At 40.2% G+C, this 23871-nt stretch overlaps 1 protein-coding gene across 1 annotated transcript in view; it reads left to right on the top strand.

The window, feature by feature from the left end:
* LOC126187670 (protein adenylyltransferase Fic-like) overlaps positions 1-23871 on the top strand; it is a 73677-nt gene that overhangs the window by 24506 nt on the left and 25300 nt on the right. Inside the window, exon 2 of the mRNA XM_049928902.1 lies at positions 7188-7564. Within this exon, the coding sequence (XP_049784859.1) occupies positions 7188-7564 (377 nt within the window). The remainder of the gene's footprint in view (positions 1-7187; positions 7565-23871) is intronic.

Raw genomic sequence — 23871 nt, 5'->3', positions numbered from 1 at the left:
CCATTTCAGTTTCTATCAGTCATTCTATCTTTCTGTATGTAATTTGTGATTTTATTTTATTTTGTAACCATGTCTTATAAACTGATAATTCAGTAATATTCACACTTGTCATCTTCAGTATTAAGATTATGACTTCCTTTTTGAAGTCTGAGGGTATTTTGCCAATCTTATATATACTGCATACGAGATGGTAGAGTCTTTTTTATTGATAAGTCTTCCAAGGATCTTAATATCCTGAAGCGGCGTGATCTAATCCAGGCGCATTACCAACATATACTTCAAGGTGGATGGTCCCTCGTAAAGTTTTGCACATTACAATCATTCTCATCATATTGATCTCAAATTCCTTAAATTGACGGTGGAAACTCCAGTTAGGAACATCAACAATGTATGGAAAGACAATTTGCTACTTACCGTAAAGAAGATGTGTCAAGTTGCAGACAGGCACAATTAAGACACTCACATAAAGCTGTTGACCACAACCTTTGTCAGTAAGAGATAACTTATGCACACCATTCACACCCACACAAGCAAGCACACCTCACGCACACACGACTGCCTACTCCATCACTCCATGTGCAGATCTGGTAAGTAGCAATCTGTCTTTTCTTACATTGTTCAAATTCTTTGTAAATTGTCGTACATACTCATTATGAAAGATCTGCATTTAACTTATCTTCTGGCTTAGCCATTTGCAGAAAGTCAAGAGAATCAGTATATACACACACTGATTTGTGTTTCTTTTCTCACTTTTTCGCATTTTCAGTTTGTATCTATAAACTGCTTTCTTTCAGCTGCACAAGCAGCTCCTAAAATTTCAACAGCTAACCTTGCCTCTTTAATCAGGGTTGCCAAAAGTTCTGGAAATCAGGGAGTTTGAGACATGTCAGTGAAATATCAAGGAAATTTGAAAGAAACACTGGAAAAATGTCATTTTTGTTTACTGAGATGTCATGCACTGTCGCTGGCTGGGTGCAGCTGAGTACATGCACTGCTTTCCTGCTCCATCATTCTAACTGCTTCTTCCCTTCCTACCCCTCCCGTCAGTTTGCAGTCAGTGCTGTCACCTTATCGTGCCGCTAGCCTAGCAGCTGCCGACGAGAGGAAGGGAGGTGTGAGGAGTGGTTTGTTTGGATCTGATACTCAGAGACTATTGATACAGCAGCCAGAGACAGCAGTCATGTGTGCGTGGGTTGTGTCTGACTGATGATGTGAGAATGTGTGTGCTCTCATTTTCTGATACATGCCACAGCCGAAAATTTTGTTGTGAGAGTGTGATAGTCTTTTCTACATACCGATCTGTGGCTCGGCGATCATCTTCACGGTGAATTGTTACCTACCTTATTAGTACTGATTCTCAGAGTATTTGTGCAAGTTTTCTGTTGCTCGGATAGATCACCGCAGTCTCATTTCAACAACATAGTGTATGTGACATGTGAATAGCTGGCACACAAATGGACTTCCACAACGGGCCAAACCGCACACCATTTCTGTGGGTATCTCTCACAGAACGGGCCTGCCAATCTGAAGCCCATCATTTTCCACTAATATGCAGGCACTGCCTGTCAGATCTAGTCACATCGGTCTGCCCGCAGGCCGAGTCTGTCTGTGTGTGGCTTAATGCGGCGGATTTTCATCGTGGGTCCAGGACTGTGGTGCTCCTCGGCAGGCCATAGGCCACAGGCAACAGATTTCAGAAACTGCTGTCTTACGGCAAGTGCATTGTACAGTGTGGCATTTTATAGACATTTTATGTATTGTAGTACTTGTGGCACTTTGAAAGTAGTCCATGTATTAGAAAGTATGGACGATAAGAGGAAGAAAATTGTGGCAATCACTGGCAATTTGTACGCTATGTACTCATATATTTCTCGAAAGAAAAATCGCACACTGCTTGTAAAATGAAATGATTGTGTGGCATTGATGGCCGGGATGCCCCATCCAGAGATGTTCGGCCGTCGGGTTGCAAGTCCTCATTCAGGTGTCGGCCGCCAGGTTGCAAGTCTTCATTCAGATGACGCCACATTGAGCAACTTGCATGTCAGTGATCATAAGATGATGATGAGAACAACACAACACCCAGTCCACGAGTGGAGAAAATCTCCACACTCTTTGGAATCGAATCTGGGCCTGGTGCATGGTAGGTAAACAGATTACCACTCAGCTAAGCAGGTGGACACACAATACCACTAAAATAATAGAGATAACACAGTGTGTAATAACTGACAATAATGAACATAGTAGAACCAACATTTTTTTTGGCAGTCACCTATAATATTGGTTTACACAACTCTTCCCTGCCTTAATACGCTTCTTGTGGGAGGCCTACATTACTCTGAGGTTATTTCTGAAATCAGCGAAGGTATTTTAAATCTGTCTTGTGGCTCCAAGGAAATGCGTATTTTTCCCACCAATTGTGTTTTGTTTTTCTGAAATAAAATAACATAAGTTGTCTTAATGAAACACACATACCATTTGGCTTGCTTTCTCCTTCTAAATACAGTTCATTACAAAAGATGGTGTTAGTACTTAAGATCTTTGCTCATACATTTAGAAATACAGAAGTTCCTACATTTTTTTGGTCAACTTATGGCTTTACTCACCCTTGATATCTCAAAATTTTTCAGGGAAAAATGCTAAAACTTGTCTAGAAATCAGGGAAATATCTGGGAATTTCACTTAGGGAAACTTCTGGCAACTGCGATAGTTGAAGAGATTAGTTCCTATTTCTCATCTCACATTTGTATTCTCTCACTATGCATATCTCCTGCATTTTTCGCAACTACTTTATTATATCTATTTACAGATTATACAATTTGTTATAAGAGTTAGTATAACTTGTGATAAATCAACTGTCAAGCTTACATACATCTCTCACAGTATGACTGTGATTTTTTTCAGCATCTCTCAGTGCATGCAGATTTCACATTTACTTGTACATCATAATTAAATTGTTCCAAGCAAAATACAAAACATATGGTCAAGTGTCTTGATGTGCGTAGTAAAGACAAGCTAGTAAATTGTGGCCGCATTGCTAATTAAGTTCCCTTGACCATTGGTGAGCCGCAAATTCGATTTGCAGAAATTGAGTATCTAACTCATTTTGCCTCATCATGAATCTCAATTTGTTCTGAATAAAAAATGTGAAATAAAATGTTACAAAGGAGAACAACAGGGAAAAAGAATATCAACTTGGAGAATTAATTTTTAAGTGTCGCAAATGAAACTTTCACTGCAGCTGAAATTGTGCGAAAATCAAAATTCCATCTGATTGAAACTCATTTTGTGTTTGCCATATTCATCATTATTCATGGTCTGATGTCTGGGTAAATAATATGAGCTGCATGTTCTTGCATGTTTTTTAAACTATTAATATGGAATGTATACACATTTTTATTAATAATTCTTAAAGTGGCCATTAAGCTGTTGTGATCTTACACACATCAAAAAAAGTTTTGCATCATCCCTGTTCCCAGAACGCCTGAAGATAGACGTTGACTGTGGATATTGTATCACAGACACAGTCCCTTTGACTGTTCAGAGATGTCACTAAACCCACCCAAAGATGTAAACAACCATGCATGAGCAATGCCTATTAGACGGAGGGGGTCCGACAACCGATCAGTTCCAGTCATTCCACCAGGAAGGATGTACACGGCTCGTATTGTCTGTAGTTCAACCATGCCTAGACGGTCAATACCACAGTTGGATTGCATCTGCATTGTTACTTAATGCCAGGAAGGGTTCTCAACAAGGGAAGTGTCCAAGTGTCTCAGAGTGAACCCAAACGATGTTTTTTGGACATGGAGGAGATACAGAGAGACAGGAACTGTTGATGAGATGCCTCGCTCAGGCCACCCAAGGGCTACTACTGCAGTGGATGACTGCTGCCTACGGATTATGGCTCAGAGGAATCCTGACAGCAATGTCACCATGTTGAATAATGCTTTTCTTGCAGCCACAGGATGTCGTGTTACAACTCAAACAGTGCGCAGTAGGCTGCATGATGCACAACTTCACTCCTGACGTCCATGGCGAGATCCATCTTGGCAACCACGACTCCATGCAGCACGGTACAGATGGGCTCAACAACATGCTGAGTCCGCACAGGATTGGCATCACATTCTCTTCACCGATGAGTGTTGCATATGCCTTCAACCAGACAATCATCAGAGACGTGTTTGGAGGCAACCCGGTCAGGGTGAACGCCTTAGACACACCGTTCAGCGAGTGCAGCAAGGTGGAGGTTCCCTGCTGTTTTGGGGTGGACCACCACCTCTGAAGGTCTCGCTGTATGGTGTACAACAAGCAAAGTGTGTTTTTCATGGGCAGTAAAAAGGGCAGAAATGATATTTATGTTGATCTCTATTCCAATTTTCTGTACAGGTTCTGGAACACTCAGAACTGTGATGACGCACAACTTTTTTTGATGTGTGTGTTTCCTGCTGGCATATTCTGTTCTCGCAGTGCTCATTGATAGAATCATTTCTCAAAGGATATCTACGACTCTTCAGAGATTTCTTACTGTGTTGAAAATATATGCTGGAAGTGACACCTTACATCTTTAGTAACAGTATGTTAGTCTTATAGTAATCTTAACTAATACTGGTGACAAGGATTGAGTGTAATTTTTTTTCCTCGTTTAATACTTTCTTCAGGAATCACATCTACCTAAAAGTAAGTCAACTGCAGAATGAAATATTTTCCATTTCACCCCTTGTATTGTGGATTAGTTGCTTGCGATCCATAGTTCCTTTCAAACTTCATACTCTCTGTCAGACTCTCATCTCCTCATTTAGTTAGTTAATTGCATGTCTGGTATCAAGCTGTTCCCATACACCATGGCACCTCATATTCTTTTACTGTGGGCACACAGTAGCTAAACAGTGTGCTTTCTTCGGGCTATCTTGGAAGACTTTAATGTGGATCACTGCACTTCATAGACAGTACTCCACCTACTAAGCTATACACAAACATGATGGAAAGGAATTATGATCCCAATTTATGCAGTTTGTTAGTATTGTTAGTTACATACACACATCCTCTTATCATCCAGTTTCTGTAATATGATGTAGATGTGAAGCATTGAGGAAGTTAATGTTCATATGTTCAGCTGAAAACCAATCTCTGTTCTCTGTTGTAAGGGAAGAAGTAAGATGGCCATTTAAAGAGAGCAAGAGTTGGTCATAGAAGGATTTCCTGTATTTTATAATGCTCCTCTCAACCTTCTAGAGTACATGAATAAATCTGGACACTTCAGATGTCCTGTGGAAAGATGATACATCAGATTGGTCCAAAAGATATAGTACATAATTGTGGAATATCTCACTTTTCAGTGACGTATGACTGTCACAGAAATGGTAGGCTCAGCTTAAACTGATACTGTCCATTTTCAGTTTGTAAGATGGACTTGTCCATGGCACCAGTACTGGACATAGTAATAGTATAAGCCACAACTTGCCAACTTGAACGAGTTCAATTCACCATTTTACCACCTTTTCCATGCTCATCACTTGTAGACTCTGAACAAGTACTCATGCAGGTTTAAAGGATGTTTCATTAAGACTGAAGCTTAAAAAACACTCAGTATGTAAACTGTGCTTTATTTTCAAGATAAGAAATTGCAGTTATGTTCTGAACAAAATATTGTTCAAATGTCCACCATGACTTTGAACACACACACACACACACACACACACACACACACAGTGGCTTCAATAGTAAATCCCTCTGTCCAGTGATAGTTTGACGAATGTTTTCCTCCAATGTTCCGAAGTTTATGGCTTGTCAGCATAGACCTGGGTGTTGATGTAACCGCAGGGGGGAAAAAAAAATCATGGGTGTTAAATACACAACCATGGCAGCCAGTTTGTAGATGCATGTGTTTAGATGATATAGTTGCCCAACTTCTCCCTCAGTAAATCGGGCATAACATCAGCTGTGTGGCACATACCACCATTCTGTTGGAACTACATGTTTTCAACATCTGTGGTCTCAAGTTATGCCCATAGAAATTCACATAATATGGTTCTGTAGTAGTCGCCAGTGGTTTTCCTTTCATCACCTCAAAATAAAGGAAGTGCAATGACGCCAAAACGCTATCAATCACACCACACAGTGAGTTTTTCTGAATGCGATGGCACCTCATGGACAATTTGTGGGTTCTTCCCACTCCAATAACAACAATTTTGCGTATTGACAAAGCCACTGAGGCAAAAATGCTCCCTGCCTGAGAAAATTATTTTTCCGGTGAAATTAATATCAGAATCCAACTGTTGTGTGGCTCAGTCAGCAAATTCACGATACAGTCTGTGATCATTTGACTTCAGCTCTTGAGTCAATACAACTTAAAATGAATGCAAACCCAAATCCTTTTACAAGATTCTCCAGGTTGATGTCTCAGATAGGCGCAACCTTTGAGTTCATATTGAAACTGACACACTTGGCTCTTCCTCAGTATTGTGATATTTTCCTCACTTCACGCGTTCACACTTTACGTTGTCTTCTTGGTAGCTTCTGGTTGTACAGAGTGAAATCTCTCTCAATTGTGGCCATAGTACAGCATAAGCCTGACTGGAGAAACGTAGGTGGTGACGTAATTCTCCGGTGAACAAACGATGAGTACCCACAACTGAGCTGTCACTTCAGTGAAATTTTTTGATGATTTCCAAGTATTCAAGAAGCATGGGGTAACAGCAAATTGTACTGGATATTTCCACACATGAAAGTGCACAAAAATATATTATAAACTGGAAATTATAATTTTAAAAGTATCACTCTTAATGAAAGTTCCTTTATATGGCTCTGTAAATTTCTGTATGTAATGATGACAGGATTTCATTGTTTGTTTGAAATAATTAATAAGATTTGTTAAATATTTTAACAAATACAACCTGCTGAGCACCAAACGTGTAAGAGTTTCAAGTAATGAAATATCATATGAAAATTTGATGGAAAAGAAAGCATTAATTATTAATTTATTGCCTGGAATCGTAAGATGATATTGCACCTTCTGTTTAATTATTCTTTTTACTGTAATGTAACATTTCAAAAACTGAAATTAGATAATTGCAGAGCTATGCTAATTGTATTTCAGTGGTATGTTCATCAGTTACTTATTGTCTTCATGTGCCTACTCTTGTTGTTACTATCACAACCATTTAAGAATTCACTATAATTATTTACAGGATTGGATTCAGAAGCTGTCTGTTCTTTACATGCTGCCTTAGAGATGAAAAATAGTGGAAAACATGAAAAAGCATTAAAGTTATTTGAACATGCCGTTGCTCTTGCTCCGAAGCATCCTGATATTTTAAACCATTATGGTGAATTTTTAGAACAAACTCAAAATGATGTTGTAATGGCTGATCAGTTGTACTTTAGAGCACTAACTGTATCACCTAGCCATTCAGGAGCCCTGGCTAATAGACAACGAACAGCTCGTATTGTTGAAGAAATGGATCGACTTACTTTAGGAAGAATTGATGAAAAACGTGATCGACTGTCGGCAATTCCAGATTCTAATTCAGCTTTTCGCCGTGCTAAAAAAGAAGCATATTTTCAGGTAATGTTTGTTTTATTTATTGTTTATACTTTTGACCAGCAGAAAAGGAAAAAAAGTTCAATCAGTATAGAAGTAAGTTAGTTTCAAAACATCTCTTGTGTTCCCACTTTTGTGTGGACATTAAATTGAATTTTGTGTGTTTGCTACAATGGCTCAAAAAGTTGTAATATGTTTTGAAAGGGATAGTCCTGTGCCAGAAGTGCCGTGCAGAGTATAGGTATTTGTATCAGTGTACTCAGAAAAATAGCTTTATTAATAGTAGAAAAATTTACTCATTCCCATCTTGCCCCTTATATCTGTTTACTTGATTGTTACTCCTCTTTCACAGAGGGGTAAATAGTCCAAATTTAGCATTACCCAAGAAACATCACAGGGAGGTGCGCTAACATATAATGTACTTACAAATGTTTTTAAGTTTGTGAGGAACAAAGGGATTCCATTCTACTTGGGTTAGCTTCCAGTTGCAACCAGTATGATTTGAAAACTGCTGAGATGCAACACAATTAATGTTAGTGTGTAATTACATCTAATGTGCTTTATGCTCCTCCATGATTTTTGAAGCTTACTGAGAGTCATGCCTCACAGTTTAAAATTATAATCACTGTTGTTTGGGAATTTTCTTCTTCTTCTTCTTCTTCTTCAGATATACTGTTACACAAAGACAATATCTTTGCTGATCTTTGAGAAAAATTACTTTTTTCCCCTCATGCATTAATTCATTAATTAGTAATCAAATTGTCATCATCATCATTTAAGACTGATTATGCCTTTCAGTGTTCAGTCTGGAGCATAGCCCTCCTTATACAGTTCCTCCATGATCCCCTATTCAGTGCTAACATTGGTGCCTCTTCTGATGTTAAACCTATTACTTCAAAATCATTCTTAACCGAATCCAGGTACCTTCTCCTCGGTCTGCCCCGACTCCTCCTACCATCTACTGCTGAATCCATGAGTCTCTTGGGTAACCTTGCTTCTCCCATGCGTGTAACATGACCCCACCATCTAAGCCTGTTCGCCCTGACTGCAACATCTATAGAGTTCATTCCCAGTTTTTCTTTGATTTCCTCATTGTGGACACCCTCCTGCCATTGTTCCCATCTACTAGTACCTGCAATCATCCTAGCTACTTTCATATCCGTAACCTCAACCTTGTTGATAAGGTAACCTGAATCCACCCAGCTTTCGCTCCCATACAACAAAGTTGGTCGAAAGATTGAACGGTGCACAGATAACTTAGCCTTGGTACTGACTTCCTTCTTGCAGAAGAGAGTAGATCGTAGCTGAGCGCTCCCTGCATTAGCTTTGCTACACCTCGCTTCCAGTTCTTTCACTATGTTGCCATCCTGTGAGAATATGCATCCTAAGTACTTGAAACCGTCCACTTTGTTCCTCCTATTTGGCACTCAATCCGTTTATATTTCTTTCCCACTGCCATTACTTTCATTTTGGAGATGCTAATCTTCATACCATAGTCCTTACATTTCTGATCTAGGTCTGAAATATTACTTTGCAAACTTTCAATCGAATCTGCCATCACAACTAAGTCATCCGCATATGCAAGACTGCTTATTTTGTGTTCACATATCTTAATCTCACCCAGCCAGTCTATTGTTTTCAACATATGATCCATAAATAATATGAACAACAGTGGAGACAGGTTGCAGCCTTGTCTTACTCCTGAAACTACTCTGAACCATGAACTCAATTTACTGTCAACTCTAACTGCTGCCTGACTATCCATGTAAAGACCTTTAATTGCTTGCAAAAGTTTGCCTCCTATTCCATAATCTTGTAGAACAGACAATAACTTCCTCCTAGGAACCCGGTCATATGCCTTTTCTAGATCTATAAAGCATAGATACAATTCCCTGTTCCACTTGCAACACTTCTCCATTATTTGCCGTAAGCTAAAGATCTGGTCCTGACAACCTCTAAGAGGCCTAAACCCACACTGATTTTCATCCAATTGGTCCTCAACTAATACTCGCACTTTCCTTTCAACAATACCTGCGAAGATTTTACCCACAACACTGATTAAAGAGATACCTCTGTAGTTGTTACAATCTTTTCGGTTTCCATGTTTAAAGATTGGTGTGATTACTGCTTTTGTCCAGTCTGATGGAACCTGTCCTGACTCCCAGGCCATTTCAATTATCCTGTGTAGCCATTTAAGACCTGACATTCCACTGTATTTGATGAGTTCCGACTTAATTTCATCCACCCCAGCCGCTTTATTGCACTGCAATCTATTGATCATTTTTTCCACTTCCTCAAATGTGATCCTATTTCCATCATCATTCCTATCCCATTCTACCTCGAAATCTGAAACATTACTGATCGCATTTTCACCTACATTGAGCAACTCTTCAAAATATTCCCTCCATCTGCCCAAGGCATCCACAGGATTCACCAGCAGTTTTCCTGACCTGTCCAAAATACTTGTCATTTCCTTCTTACCTCCCTTTCGAAGACTGCTAATTACACTCCAGAATGGTTTTCCAGCAGCTTGACCCATAGTCTCCAACCTGTTTCCAAAGTCTTCCCATGATTTCTTCTTCGATGCTGCAATTATCTGTTTGGCTTTGTTTCTTTCTTCAACATAACTTTCTCTGTCTACCTGGGTTCTGGTATGCAGCCATTTTTCATACGCCTTCTTTTTCCTTTTACAGGCTGCCTTGACTGTATCATTCCACCAAGCTGTTTGCTTCATCCTACTTTTACACACTACTGTTCCAAGACATTCTTTAGCCACTTCTAGTACTGTGTCCCTGTACCTTGTCCATTCCTTTTCCAATGACTGTAATTGACTACATTCAACTAACTGGTACCTTTCTGAGATCGCTGTTATGTACTTGTGCCAGATTTCCTTATCCTGAAGTTTCTCCACTCTTATCCTCCTACATAAGGACCTGACATAAGGCACTTTCGGCCTCACAATCCCAATTTCACTGCAGATTAAATAATGATCAGTGTCATCAAAGAATCCCCTGAATACATGTGTGTCCCTTACAGCCTTCCTGAATTCCTGATCTGTTATTATATAGTCAATGACAGATCTGGTTCCCCTGCCTTCCCAAGTATACCGGTGAATGTTCTTATGTTTAAAAAAGGAGTTTGTGATTACTAAGCCCATACTGGCACAGAAATCCAAGAGTTGTTTCCCATTCCTGTTGGCCTCCATATCCTCTCCAAATTTACCCATAACCTTTTCATACCCTTCTGTTCGATTTCCAATCCTGGTGTTAAAATCACCCATGAGCAGAACACTGTCCTTGTCCTTTACTCTAACAACTACATCACTGAGTGCCTCATAAAAACTATCCATCTTATCTTGATCTGTCCCTTCACAATGCGAATATACGGACACAATCCTAATTTTCTTGCTAGACACTGTCAAATCTATCCACATCAGTCGTTCGTTTACATACCTTATTGCAACTACGCTGGGTTCCATTTCTTTCCTGATGTAAAGCCCTACACCCCATTTTGCTATTCCTGCTTTGACTCCTGACAGGTAGACCTTGTCTTCTCCCACTTCCTCTTCTTTCTCACCCCTTACCCGAATGTCACTAACAGCTAAGGCGTCCAGCCCCATCTTACTTGCAGCCTCTGCCAGCTCTACCTTCTTCCCAGAGTAGCCCCCATTGATATTAATAGCTCCCCATCTCATTACGATTTGTTTGCCAAGTCGTATCTTAGGAGTCCCTGGTTTGTCAGTTACAAGTGGGACACCGTCACCTCCAAAGGTCTGAGACCGAGCGAGGTGGCGCAGTGGTTAGCACACTGGACTCGCATTCGGGAGGACGACGGTTCAATCCTGTCTCCGGCCATCCTGATTTAGGTTTTCCGTGATTTCCCTAAATCGTTTCAGGCAAATGCCGGGATGGTTCCTTTGAAAGGGCACGGCCGATTTCCTTCCCCATCCTTCCCTCACCCGAGCTTGCGCTCCGTCTCTAATGACCTCGTTGTCGACGGGACGTTAAACACTAACCACCACCACCACCACCTCCAAAGGTCTGAGGCATTTTGCTCTGATTGTTGCCAGCATCATATTTAAAGTACCAGGGAAGCAGGTTGCTAGCCTTACTTGCCCCGAGTCCCATTGAGTTTTACCCCTAACGGTTGAGGGACTAACCGGCGGATTTGGTAGTCTTTGCCGTATGAGCACAAAGGTGACCACGACTCAGAATATGTCCGAGATGCCCAGCCTTATTCCAAAGTAACTGGTATCCCGACTGTCGGGACCACTTACTTGGCCACTCATACGTTGCCCGTGGTTCATGAACTAGGACATGACTACAGGAACCCACACCATGAACCACCTCATATTACAATCAAATTGTAATATGAGTAAAATTTCGAGTTTCTTGATTTAAAACATTGTACACAGTAAATTTGAATAAAAATGCCTTCAGTCACAATTTTTTTCGCATTATTAAATTACACAATGTATTTCGGGCTCTGTGGGCCCATCTTCAGGTGCAAATCGTCTAGTACCTAATTTACATTTGCACTTGAGTTAGATGAAATGCGTTTTCTGAACAAACAAGGAAGAACATTTTTAACCTTTTGTTCAGCATACATTTGTTTATTCATACTGTTGTCGTACACCATGTCAAGGTGTATGTTTGTGTACAACTCATTGTATTAAAAAACCAACTTGTGCTGACCTCAAAAGATTAAAAATGTTCTTCCCTCTTCATTCAGAAAATGCACTTCACCTCATTCCAGAGCAAATGTAAATTATATATTAGAGGAATTGCACCTGAAGATGGATCCACAGGGTCTAAAATGCATTGTGCAAGTTAATAAAACACGAAAAAAATGAAACTCAAGGCATTTTAATTCAAACTTCATATGTATGGAGTACAATCTCATTCAAACCTGCAAAATATGGATAAAAATGGAAAAACCTTTTATTAATTAAGAAAAAGAAAACACAAAACTGTAAAAAAAGGAAGAATGTAATTCACTTGGATGAGTCTTGTTTCATGCAGTTTCCTAGTTCTGGAATTTATACCTAGCGTATCCTGTTCCAAGTCATCAATGGAGACTTCTTGGTGCCAAAGGTGAAGCATGGTGGGGGTTCATTGATTGTTTGGGCAGTTATATTGCAGTATTCCTTGACCCCCATGGTTACTTTGCAAGCTGGCATTACTCCAAAGGGTTGTTTAACTATTTTGGGTAATCAGAGCCACCCCATGGTACAGTTTTTGTTCCTCAATGGTGATGTTGTATTCCAAGATGACAGGACCACTGTTAACTCGCTCTCATTGTCCAGGACTGGTTTTGTGAGCACGAGAATGAATAGTTGCAACACCCTTGACCACCACAGCCACCATACTCAATATTATTGAGCTTTTGTGGTCTGCTTTGGAGAAAAGGGTGCATGATAGCTATCCACCTCTATCATCGTGACCTGAACTTGCCATTATTTTACAAGAAGAATGGATAATATTCCCATGAAAACCATACAGGACATGCATTTATCCTCTCCAAGACAACAGGAAGCTGTTTTTCTACACTATAGTATAATCCTGCACCACATGGGTCATTCCCATGTGGACAACCAAAATGCAAGACCTGTCCCATACACCCACCGACCACCTTTTACTGCTGTCCATTAACAGCCATTTCTTACCCTATGAAAGCAGTCTTGATATATACCAGATATGCTGCAATTACTGTGTAGCATTATATGTGGGCAAAACATGTTACCAACTGTCTACTGGCAACTGTACAGTTGCCGAACATGCTGCACACCACAATGAAAATGACTCACGGGTGCACACACAGCTGTTCTACTGCACCAGCCTTTTGGATACCTCCTTCCAACATTAGTTTCTCTGAATTCGGAGGTGGAAATTGTGTTTCCAGCATGCCCTACATTCTCACAATCCTCTTGGCCCAAACCTCTGCTACCCTGTTTCCCTCTGCCTCACCTTAACTTTTGCCCTTCCCTTTCCTCTTCTGTCATTGTATGCAGCAGACTGTGTTCTGATTTTTCCCACCATTCGCCCCCCCCCCCCCCTCCACCGCTCCATCTTTTGGGTGAGGACAACTTCGTGGGTGCGTTTTCCACCATGCACTTTGCAGTGTCGCTTCCTCCATCAACAATGACCATGGACTTCTTTGCACCTGATATCCAACACGGTATCCAGTCCATTGTGGTGGGGCCGCCATGTACCCTGCTGGTTGTAGCCTTGTAACCACACAGGGATCGCTCTGCTGATGCCTGCACCATTAATTCTCCACGTATGCCAAGGGGTAGATGCACATCCCCCTGGCAATGGCCTTCCTACCAGGTGGCCTTTGCTGTGGCTGGATGGCACCCGTGAGGAGAGCCCTTGGTCGGAGTGGGTGGCATCAGGACGGATGACTTGGGATGAAGCATAGTCCATTGTCTCTTGCTGGTGGTGAATCACCAGCAGTCTCTAAGGATTCACTAGCTCAATTCAACGCACAGAAGCACGGCCGCAAATCATTCCCATCCCTGGCCGCACCATGGGAGGAATGTCAGGCTAAGGATGGCAGCGGATCTTATTTGCCCTGGTACCTTGTATGTTCGAGAGCTGATGGGGAATCTTTCATGATGATGAAGCCTCAGCTTTTTGTTGAGCATTTAGAGGACAAATTTAGGGAGGTGGAGGGATTGTCCAAAATGAGATCTGGATCAGTCTTGATCAAAACAGCATCTTCTGGCCAGTCACGGACGTTACTCACTTGTGACAAGCTGGGGGATGTTTGTGTAACCATCACGCCCCATAAGAGCTTAAATATGGTCCAGGGTATCATATTTCACAGGGACCTTCTTCTGCAGTCTGACAATGAGCTGCGCCCCAATTTAGAGCAGTGAGGTGTAAATCTCGTCTGGCGTGTCCATCAGGGTCCGAGGGATAATCAGGTTGCCACCAGTGCCTTCATCTTGGCCTTCGAGGGTGATACGTTGCCCGAGAAGATCAAGGTGATGGTTTACCGCTGTGGCATAAAGCCCTATATCCCTCCCCCGATGCAGTCTTTAAGTGCTGGAAGTTTGGCGATATGTCTTCCTGCTGCACTTCCAGCATCACGTGTCGAGATTGCAGAAATCCATCACATCCCAATAATCCATGTGCCTCGCCTCCCATCAGTGTCAACTGCTATCCAGACTGCAGGATTTTACAGAAATAGAGAAAAATCATAGAATATAAGACCCGGGACTGACTGACCTACACTGAGGCTAAGAGAAAATTTGAATGCCTACATCCTGTACGTGTGACATCGTCTTACGCCGCCACTACAACAGTTCCGGCCCCATCAGCTCCGCCAGCCCCAGTAACCTCTCGGAGCTGGAAGACTACACCTGCCTCCTTGATGGTGGGGGGCATTTCCCTCCCTGTTTCTCCCGCACCACCTACTTCAGGAGCAACACCCCCTTCTCCCTCCCCCCCCCCCCCCCCCCCCCGCCCCCAAACCATCGGGGATGCCCGTCCTCATTTATAAGCCAGAGAAGTAAGTCTTCTTTGGCTTCTCTCGCTAGGAAGGGGTCCCTTGGGTCACTCCCATCCCAGGTTTCTGCTGGTGGGAAAGAAGACACCGTCCTGTGGCTGAAGAGCTCAAAAGCAGCCAGTCGTAGGCCTTCATGCTCATCCTCAGTCCTGGAGACTGAGTCAGTGAAGTCCTCCCAGCCAGGGAAACACAAGGAGCAGCAAGACAAATCCAAAAAGAAGACCCCTAAGACCAAGGAAATTGCAGTGCCACCCACACCACCACTACCTACAAGCTCTGCGTCTGAGGATGCAGTGGAGATTCTGGCATCAGCTGAGGACCTAGATCTTGAAATTGCGTGCTTATAGGATACTGTCTCAGTTATGTGGTTGGATTCATGATTTCCTGTCGGAGAGGTCAAAGTTTGTAGTAATTGACAGAAAGTCATCAAGTGACACAGAAGCGATTTCTGGTGTTCCGCAAGGTAGTTTTATAGGCCCTCTGCTGTTCCTTATCTATGTAAATGATTTAGGAGATGAATATTAGCAGCCATCTTATGTTGTTTGCAGATAATGCTGTCATTTATCATCTAGAAAGACATCAGAAGATGAAAAAAAATTGCAAAACGATCTGCGGTGTGGAAATTGGCAATTGACTCTAAATAAAGTATTGTGTGAGGTCATCCACATGAATGCTAAAAGGAATCCGTTAAACTTGTGTTACACGATAAATCAGTGAAATCTAAATGCCATAAATTCAACTAAATACATAGGAATTACAATTACCAACAGCTTAAATTGGATAGAACACACAGAAAATATTGTAGGGAAGACAAACCAAAGATTGCTTTTTATTGTTAGAATGTAACATATTTACTAAAGAGATTATCTACACTATGCTTGTACATCCTCTTGTGGGATACTGTTGTGCAGTTTGAGATCCTTACCAGATAGGATTGACCGAGTAAACTGAGAAAGTTCAAAGAAGAGCATCACATTTTGTATTATTGTGAAATAGGGGAGAGTGTGTCACTGACACGATACAGGATTTGGGGTGAACGTCATTTAAAAAAGGCATTTTTCATTGTAGCAGAATCTTCTCACAATATTTCAGTCACCAGCTTTCTTCTCCGAATGTGAAAATATTTTGTTGATGCTCACCTACATAGGGAAAAACGATCATCATAATAAAATAAGGGAAATCAGAGTTGGCAAGTAAAGATGTAGATGTTCATTTTTTCTGCACACTGTTCGAGATTGGAATAATAAAGAGTTATTGTGATTGTGGTTTGATAAACCCTGTGCCATGCACTTTGTTGTAATACTTTGCAGAGTACCCATGTAGATGTAGATGTCGACAGCAGCTCCTCGTGGTGTGGCAGCTCAGTAAATTCCTCACTGCTCCAAATTCACCTGCATACCATGCTGTTGCTCTTATGTCTCTGGAATACCTTTACTCCAATCACACACAAACAACAAGCCCATTTGGTATCCACATGCAGCATATGAAGAAGTCACTTGGTGTAAAGCAAGTACAACACCAACTTCAGGGTTTTACGCACTTTCCACCGTGTTTACTGCAATGGCCCAGATTAATTTTAGGTTTAGTGCAGTACAGGAGAGGTTTCACTCCTGCTTATGTCTTTAATACTTTATTTGATGACTGAGCACCACAACTCTGTATCTGTATTTATGGATGGATATAAACTCTGTTAGTTGCTCTTTAGTTTCCCCTGATCATGTCCTCAAGGTCCTACTGCCTCAAGACTTTACATGGAATTATATGCAATATAGCAGGCATGGAGAAGATGAAACATGTTTCAAGTGCTAAATTTCTTTTTTTATCTGATTCCCTTAGTGCCCTTAATTCTCTACTGTGCTTGCACCCAGCAAGTAAACTAATCCAGATTATGCAGGACGCTTTCCTTCAATACAAAGGCTGGGGAAAGAGGTATCCTGCTTGGTGCCAGGGCACATGGGTATTGTAGGGAACAAAATGGTGGATGCAGCAGCCGAGGAGGTGTGTTGCGACTCTCAGTTAGTTCAGTGTGCCATCCGTCTGTATGCCATTGCCTCACTGTTGAGGTACAGAGTCATGCATTGATGGGAAAAGGAATGGCTGGAAATGACAGGTAATAAGCTTGTCTAGTAAAGTCAACAGCTGCCTACCTCCTTCCAGTTATGCAGGTCGGATGAGGTCCTACTTTCTCATTTTCACATAGACCACAGGCCTATGACGCTTGGGTTTTTGCTCCAACAAGAGGTGTGGCATGGTTTAATAGATCGTGTTTTATTTTTGGACCAAAAGACAGCAGGTCACATGCTGACAGATTTGCCCTCTGTTTTAGGTAACAATGAAACGAATGTGATACGACTTTTAAGGTTTTGTGAATGGTTAAATTTGCTCAGGAAAATCTTAGGGCAATGTTTTAATGTGTTGTTTGGTTGGCTGGTTCATCCACATTTTTGCTAAATGAACAGCCAGTTACACATTCCTGTGAATCTGTTTTAGGTTCACTCTTGTCTTCCTTAGTTTTACTTCACAGTTTTAGAACATATGAACACTTTTAATGCTATCTTCCTTGGTGTGAGTTACTGTGATTGTGCAGATGATAATGAATGAGACTGGGTAAAAATGAGCGCTGTTTTATCTTTGACTGATTTTTATCCAGTTTTATCGCGTTTCCTCCATTTCAACCACATTTGTTTCTACTGTTTTGTAAGGATGCTGATAACCTCATTGTGCAGCACCCTTAACGCGCGCGCGCACACTTTTTATCAGTAGTTGAACTTCTTATTATAGTGAAGAACATTGCTAAAATTTCTGAATTCATGGCTAGAATTGACAGATCAAGGAGTGACAGCTTAACTTATTTGTTTTGCACAGAATGCAGTCATTGTTATATGTGCCTCAGTTTATTCTCAGGACAGTATTCCACTCCATTGTAGGCCACCAATTTATGAAGTATATACGTAGCACCCACACAGGTACCTCCTCTCGCAAAGTTTCCATCTTGAAGACATACATTGCCCATTTTGCTGGTTCTGCACATAAAACTAAATAATAAATCCAGACTGTAGTTGTGCTGTCCTGTTTAATCATTTGTTTTATTATTTTTCTCTTTTATGAGCATCATTTATCAGTAAGGCACAGTGCTCTTCCAGAGTGATATGTAACACCACAACTTGTTATTTAGAAGTATCCTTCTGCCTCAAATTTCATTCAGTTCTTGTGATCAGTGATGCTACAACAGCTTTGTAGACAGTGATTCCTGACTCTGTGTTCATCAAATCGAGAAGTTTGAGCCTTTTTGTTACTAACAAATCAGTAAGTTTCCCTAAAGGGTGAGCTTTCTCATCAACTGCTTCGAGTAAATTTCAGAAAATACAGTTAGTACGGCATCATAAGATTCTTAGTCCTTGCCTTTGTCTCCCTGTCTATAGGTGGCGGAGTGGAATCTCCCCTTATCACTGTCGCATGATTGGGAAGGTAATTAACGACATTTTCTAGGCATACTCAGAAATATTTCACCACTTTGATACTTGATGTAGTAATAACCAATTACTATTTTAAGCTTGTATTATCTGTTTACTTTCACTTGGATGCCTTGCATTTTGATTCTGTCTTTATCTCATTAGAAATTAATGTTTTGCGCAGCAGTAAATACATCGCCACCATTGGTACGCATCCTACCCTTTCGAGGTAAACTGCATTCCACAGTTAATATTTGATTGATACTTACTTTGAATTTCAGCCAACTTTCTGTTACTAGTATTAAATGTGTGGTGTTACTGTTAATGAGTGACCTTCGTTATGGGACAGTACCCTGAATGTTCTTTTTCTGATCTAAGATGATACTTATTCCATATCACAATTACTGTAGCCCTCAACGAACCATGGAACGAGTTGAGGAGGGAAGCGAAGTGCCTCAGTGATACAGACAGCTATACCATAGGTGCAACCACAACAGTGGGGTACCAATAGAGAGACCAAACAAACAGGGGGTTCCTGAACAGGGGTAACAGACTTTTCCATAGTCTGGGCAATTGTCCAATATGGCCTTGTAACATTAGGCAACTTGGCCTAGCTGTGCTGGTGCTGATACAGCTGAAAGCAAGATGAAACCAAAGCTGTTATTTTTTTTCTTAGGGCTCGGTGCTCTACTACATGGTGGAATAAAAATGGAATCAACTTGAGTAAAATAATCCAGAGGTAAAATAATCTCCCATTCTGATCTGCAGGCATGGCTACAAAGAAGGATGTAGCCATCAAGAAAAACAAAACTGGCGTCGTGGGTTGGAGCACGGAATGTTAGAACCCTTAGTTGGGCAGTGAGGTTAAAAGACTTTAAAAAGGGCAATGGATAGGTTGAAGTCAAACATAGTGGGGATTAGCTAAGTGTGGTAGCATGAGGAACAGACCTACTGGTCAGGTCAGAAAAGGGTTATCAACACCAAATCCAATGCAACACGGTAGTAGGCCTAATAATGAATAAGCAAGTAGTAATGTCTGTAAGCAACTATAACCAGCATGCCAAATGCATTATACTATGCAAGATGAGCATAAGGCCAACACCCATCACTATATATCAAATTTACATGCCACCTAGCTCCACTGATGATTAAGAGACTGAGAGAATGTATGATGAGATAAAGGAAATTTGAAATAGTTAAAGGAGATGAAAGTTTAATTGAAATGTGTGACTGGAATTAAGTAGTAGGAAAAGGAATGGAATGAAAAATTGCTGGAGAGCATGGACTGTGGGAAAGGAATGAAAGAGAAACAGCCATGTAGACTTTTGCACAGAGCATAATTTGATGATTTTCTTCAGTCAGCCATTAACAGCATCAATATATTTGTTGAAATGTATGATGGCTGGAATGCTGGCTTGTTAGTCAGTTTGTTCATGACCAACTTTGGTCATAATTTCATTTTTGCAGTGCTATACACTTTAAACAAAAGCAACAGAAAATAGTGAAATTTGAAACCAAAATACAATTTACCAAGGAAATCATTATCGAAGAATTTAAATACTTACAGAAAATATCTTTTACAGAGGCAACATCACACGACATTCATGATTTTAAATGTGGCATGAAAAACACTGAATGACATGAAAAATGTAAGAAACATTAGTACTCAGCATTACGACACTGTCTCAAACAGCAAGAAGTAGACTACTGATAGTCCATATTTTAAGTGCAATCTAAAAGGTCACTAAGCTAAGCCAAAGGTCATATGAATAAAGTACAACATAATATCCTTACAGAGAGGTACACAATCAGTGGAAAAATGAGGTATTAGTCAAATAATTGATGACATAATAGTGGATCTCACCAGTATGGGAGTCCAGGGGTGGAAAAGAGTAGCAGATACCTAAGAAGTGTGGAGGAATATCAGTGAAGAAGCCAAGGCTCATCCAGGGCTGAAGCTCTACTGAAGAAGAAGAAGAAGAAGAAGAAGAAGAAGAAGAAGAAGTAGTCAAACAAGGGTTGTGATAATATGCAGTTATGTTATACATCATTTTTATACAAGTCAAAAGGAGTGTAATAAAATTAATGTTATAAGAATAAAAAAAAATTGTCATACTGACAGTATGTCTTAATCAAGTAAAACATCTGGAAAATAATCAGTATCAGCCATAAGCTAAAATTTGGTCCCGATTCCACACCTATGCATAGGTCTGTTAAAAAGAAAAATACTTGGGCATGTAAGCCAACATCCTAACACATCATATTGAAATCTTATCAAATAGTAAAAGCAGTGTACATCTACATAGGTACTCCACAAGCCATCATATGGTGCATGGTAGAGGGTAGCCTGTACCACTACTTGTCATTTCCCCTCCTCTTCCACTCGCAAATAGAGTTAGGGAAAAACGAGTGTCTGTACGCCTCTTCTGATCCCTAATTTCCGTATCTTATCTTTGTTGGTCTTATACGTGATGCATGTTGGTGGCAGTAGAATTGTTCAGCAGTCAGCTTCAAATGCCAATTGTCTAAATTTTCTCAATAATGTTTCTCAAAAAGAAGATCGCATTCCCTCCAGGGATTCCATGTAGCATAAAATCCGAATGATCAAGTACCTTTATTATTATGTCTTGCATAAAACAGTTAGACTTAACTGAAAATGACATGAAGATTTTATAACAAAAATGGATCAATGTCAAGTCTTAAGTACAAAACTGAAAGATAAATATAATGTACCAACAGAAACTAGATTTAAATCACATATGATGGTGTCACACAAAAATGTTTCATTCATTGGTATTATGTAAAGTATAATGAGAAATATATGGAGAGAGACCAAGAGCATGTACACTTAAACAGTAATAACATTCTCTCTTACATTAAGCCATACTTTACTTTACTTTACATGTGGCAAGGGCCTTATCAACCATAAGCCTGCTCTATGAGCCTCTTCCACTTCTGCCTGTCCAATGCGCTGTTTGTCCAGTTGCTGCTGCTGTTCATCCTACTTGTGTCGTCCCAAATGTTATCCCGCCATCTGATTCTGGGTCTCCCTCTTCCTCTCGTTCCATCTATTGTTCTGCTGAATGCCATTCTAGGTAGTCTATTCTCTGTCATTCTTGCTATATGGCCTGCCCAATTCAACCTTCTCCTCTTGAGTACTTCGACAATGTTACGATGTTTGTACAGATCTCTTAATTCTTCATTTCTTCTTATTCTCCATTCCATGTTATTTTCGTCGTATACCAGTCCAAAAATTTTCCTTAATACTTTTCTTTCGAATATTAACAGTTTCTCTTCATCTTTCTTTCTAAATATTAATGTTTCACATCCATTTAACATCACAGGTATAATGGTCGATTGATATAAGTGGATTTTGAAGTTACTGCTAAGTGATCTTTTTCTTAGAATTTTGATGTAACTAAACAGTGTCTTGTTTGCTGTTGATAAACGGGCATCTATTTCTATATCTGTTCTGTTGTTATTACTAAAAAGACTTCCTAGGTACTTGAAGTGGTCAACAGTCTTGAAATTGAATCCGTCAACAGTCAGAGGTGCATCTTTTCTGGTTTTCTTACTTATGGCTAGGTATTCTGTCTATTCTTCATTAACATGTAATCCTGTTTTCTCAGCACTTTTGCAGTAATTTTTCATCATTCTGATTAATTCTCTTTTGGAACTACTTGTTAGTGCTACATCATATGCATAGGCAAGTCTTGTAATATTCACATCCTGTAGCTGGATCCCTTGTGGACTGGTTTTAGAAAATTCTCTATCAATCTTCTCTAGGACAAGGTTAAATAAAATAGGGGAAATGGCATCCCCTTGTCTCAGTCCAGTGTACACCTTAAAATCTTCAGTTTCTCCTACTGGTGTCTTTATGCGACATAAAGTTTCATCTATAAACATTTTAACTAATCTGATTAATTTTGATGGTACTTCAAATTCCTTCATTATATTTAGGAGTGTCTGTCGGTGTATGCTTCATAGGCCTTTTTAAAATCTACGAATAATATGTGGACATATACATTGAATTCCCACGCCTTCTCAGTTACTTGTCTTAGGGCGAATAAGTGATCTAATGTGGATCTGTTCCTGCAGAAACCGCATTGGTAGTCCCCAATCAGTTCTTCTGTTATTGGTATCAGCCTGTTTAATAGGCATCTCGATAAGATTTTGTAGGTGACATCCAGTAAGGCAATTCCTCTTTAGTTATCACAAACTAGTGGATCATTCTTCTTAAATATGGGGCACACAATTGCAGTTTTCCAATCTGCAGAAATGGTTTCTGTCTCCCAAATTGTTTCTATTAACACCTGTATTTCTAATTCCAGTTGTGGGCCTCCATTCTTTAATAACTCAGCGTATATCTTGTCCTCGCTACAAGCCTTGTTATTCTTTAATTTCTTTATTGCTTTCTGTAGTTCATTTACTCATGGGGTAGTAACTGTATCAGCTGTATCAATTGTATCAGGTTCTTCCAATTTAAAGTAAGCGTGTGGGTCATTGCAGTTGAGAAGTTGTGAAAAGTATGTCTTCTATCTGTTTTGTATGTCACTTTTGTTGGTCAATATTTTCCCATATTGATCCTTTATAAAGCCATATGTGAACAAAATGTCCAGTAGTATCTATATACAAAATCACAATCGCAGTGCCTATCTGTCAGGGATCTACCACTAACAAACTTCATTCTCCAAAACTGTCAGTGATCCAACCTTACCGTATTTATCGATCAGGTTAGCAGAGCCCAAATGTCAAGTCTCTATAAGTAATTAAAGGTATAAATCTGATCTGTCAAAAAAAAAAAAAATACATTACACATAAAAATATCCTACAGCCACTTATAAAAATATGTATACCGCAATCCAAGGTATAATGAAAAGGCTGTGTAAAAGAAACAAGAGCATCTGAACATAAATAGTGAAATCATAAATTTATGTAGCTTGAACAGGAAAGCTAATTACCTAAAAATAAGCTATTAGATGGATGAAAAATCTACTCACCAAGTGGTAGCAGGAGAACACACACATAAACAAAGGTTTCATGTATCAAGCTTTCAGAGCGAATGGCTCCTTCTTCCGGCAGAAGGGTTAAGGGTAAGGAAGAGGGGTGAAGGAAAAGGATGGTAAGTTTCGCTTGACCCCGGGTTCTGGGTGACTTCACCAAACTCTAAACCTTTTCCTAAACCTCTCCAGTCTTTTTCCTTCTCCCCTCCCCTCTTCCTTCCCCTTCCATGCTTCTGCTGGAAGGAGCAGCCACTGGCTCCTAAAGCTTGCATAAGTAAAACTTTTTTTTATATACGTGTTCTTCTGTCACCACATGGTGAGTAGAGTTTTGATCTATATAATTACATTACATTGTAAAAAATTA

The sequence above is a fragment of the Schistocerca cancellata genome, chromosome 5, assembly GCF_023864275.1.
Source record: "Schistocerca cancellata isolate TAMUIC-IGC-003103 chromosome 5, iqSchCanc2.1, whole genome shotgun sequence".
In the NCBI taxonomy this organism is placed as follows: Eukaryota; Metazoa; Arthropoda; class Insecta; order Orthoptera; family Acrididae; genus Schistocerca; species Schistocerca cancellata.
This window is presented reverse-complemented; position numbering and strand designations above follow the sequence as displayed.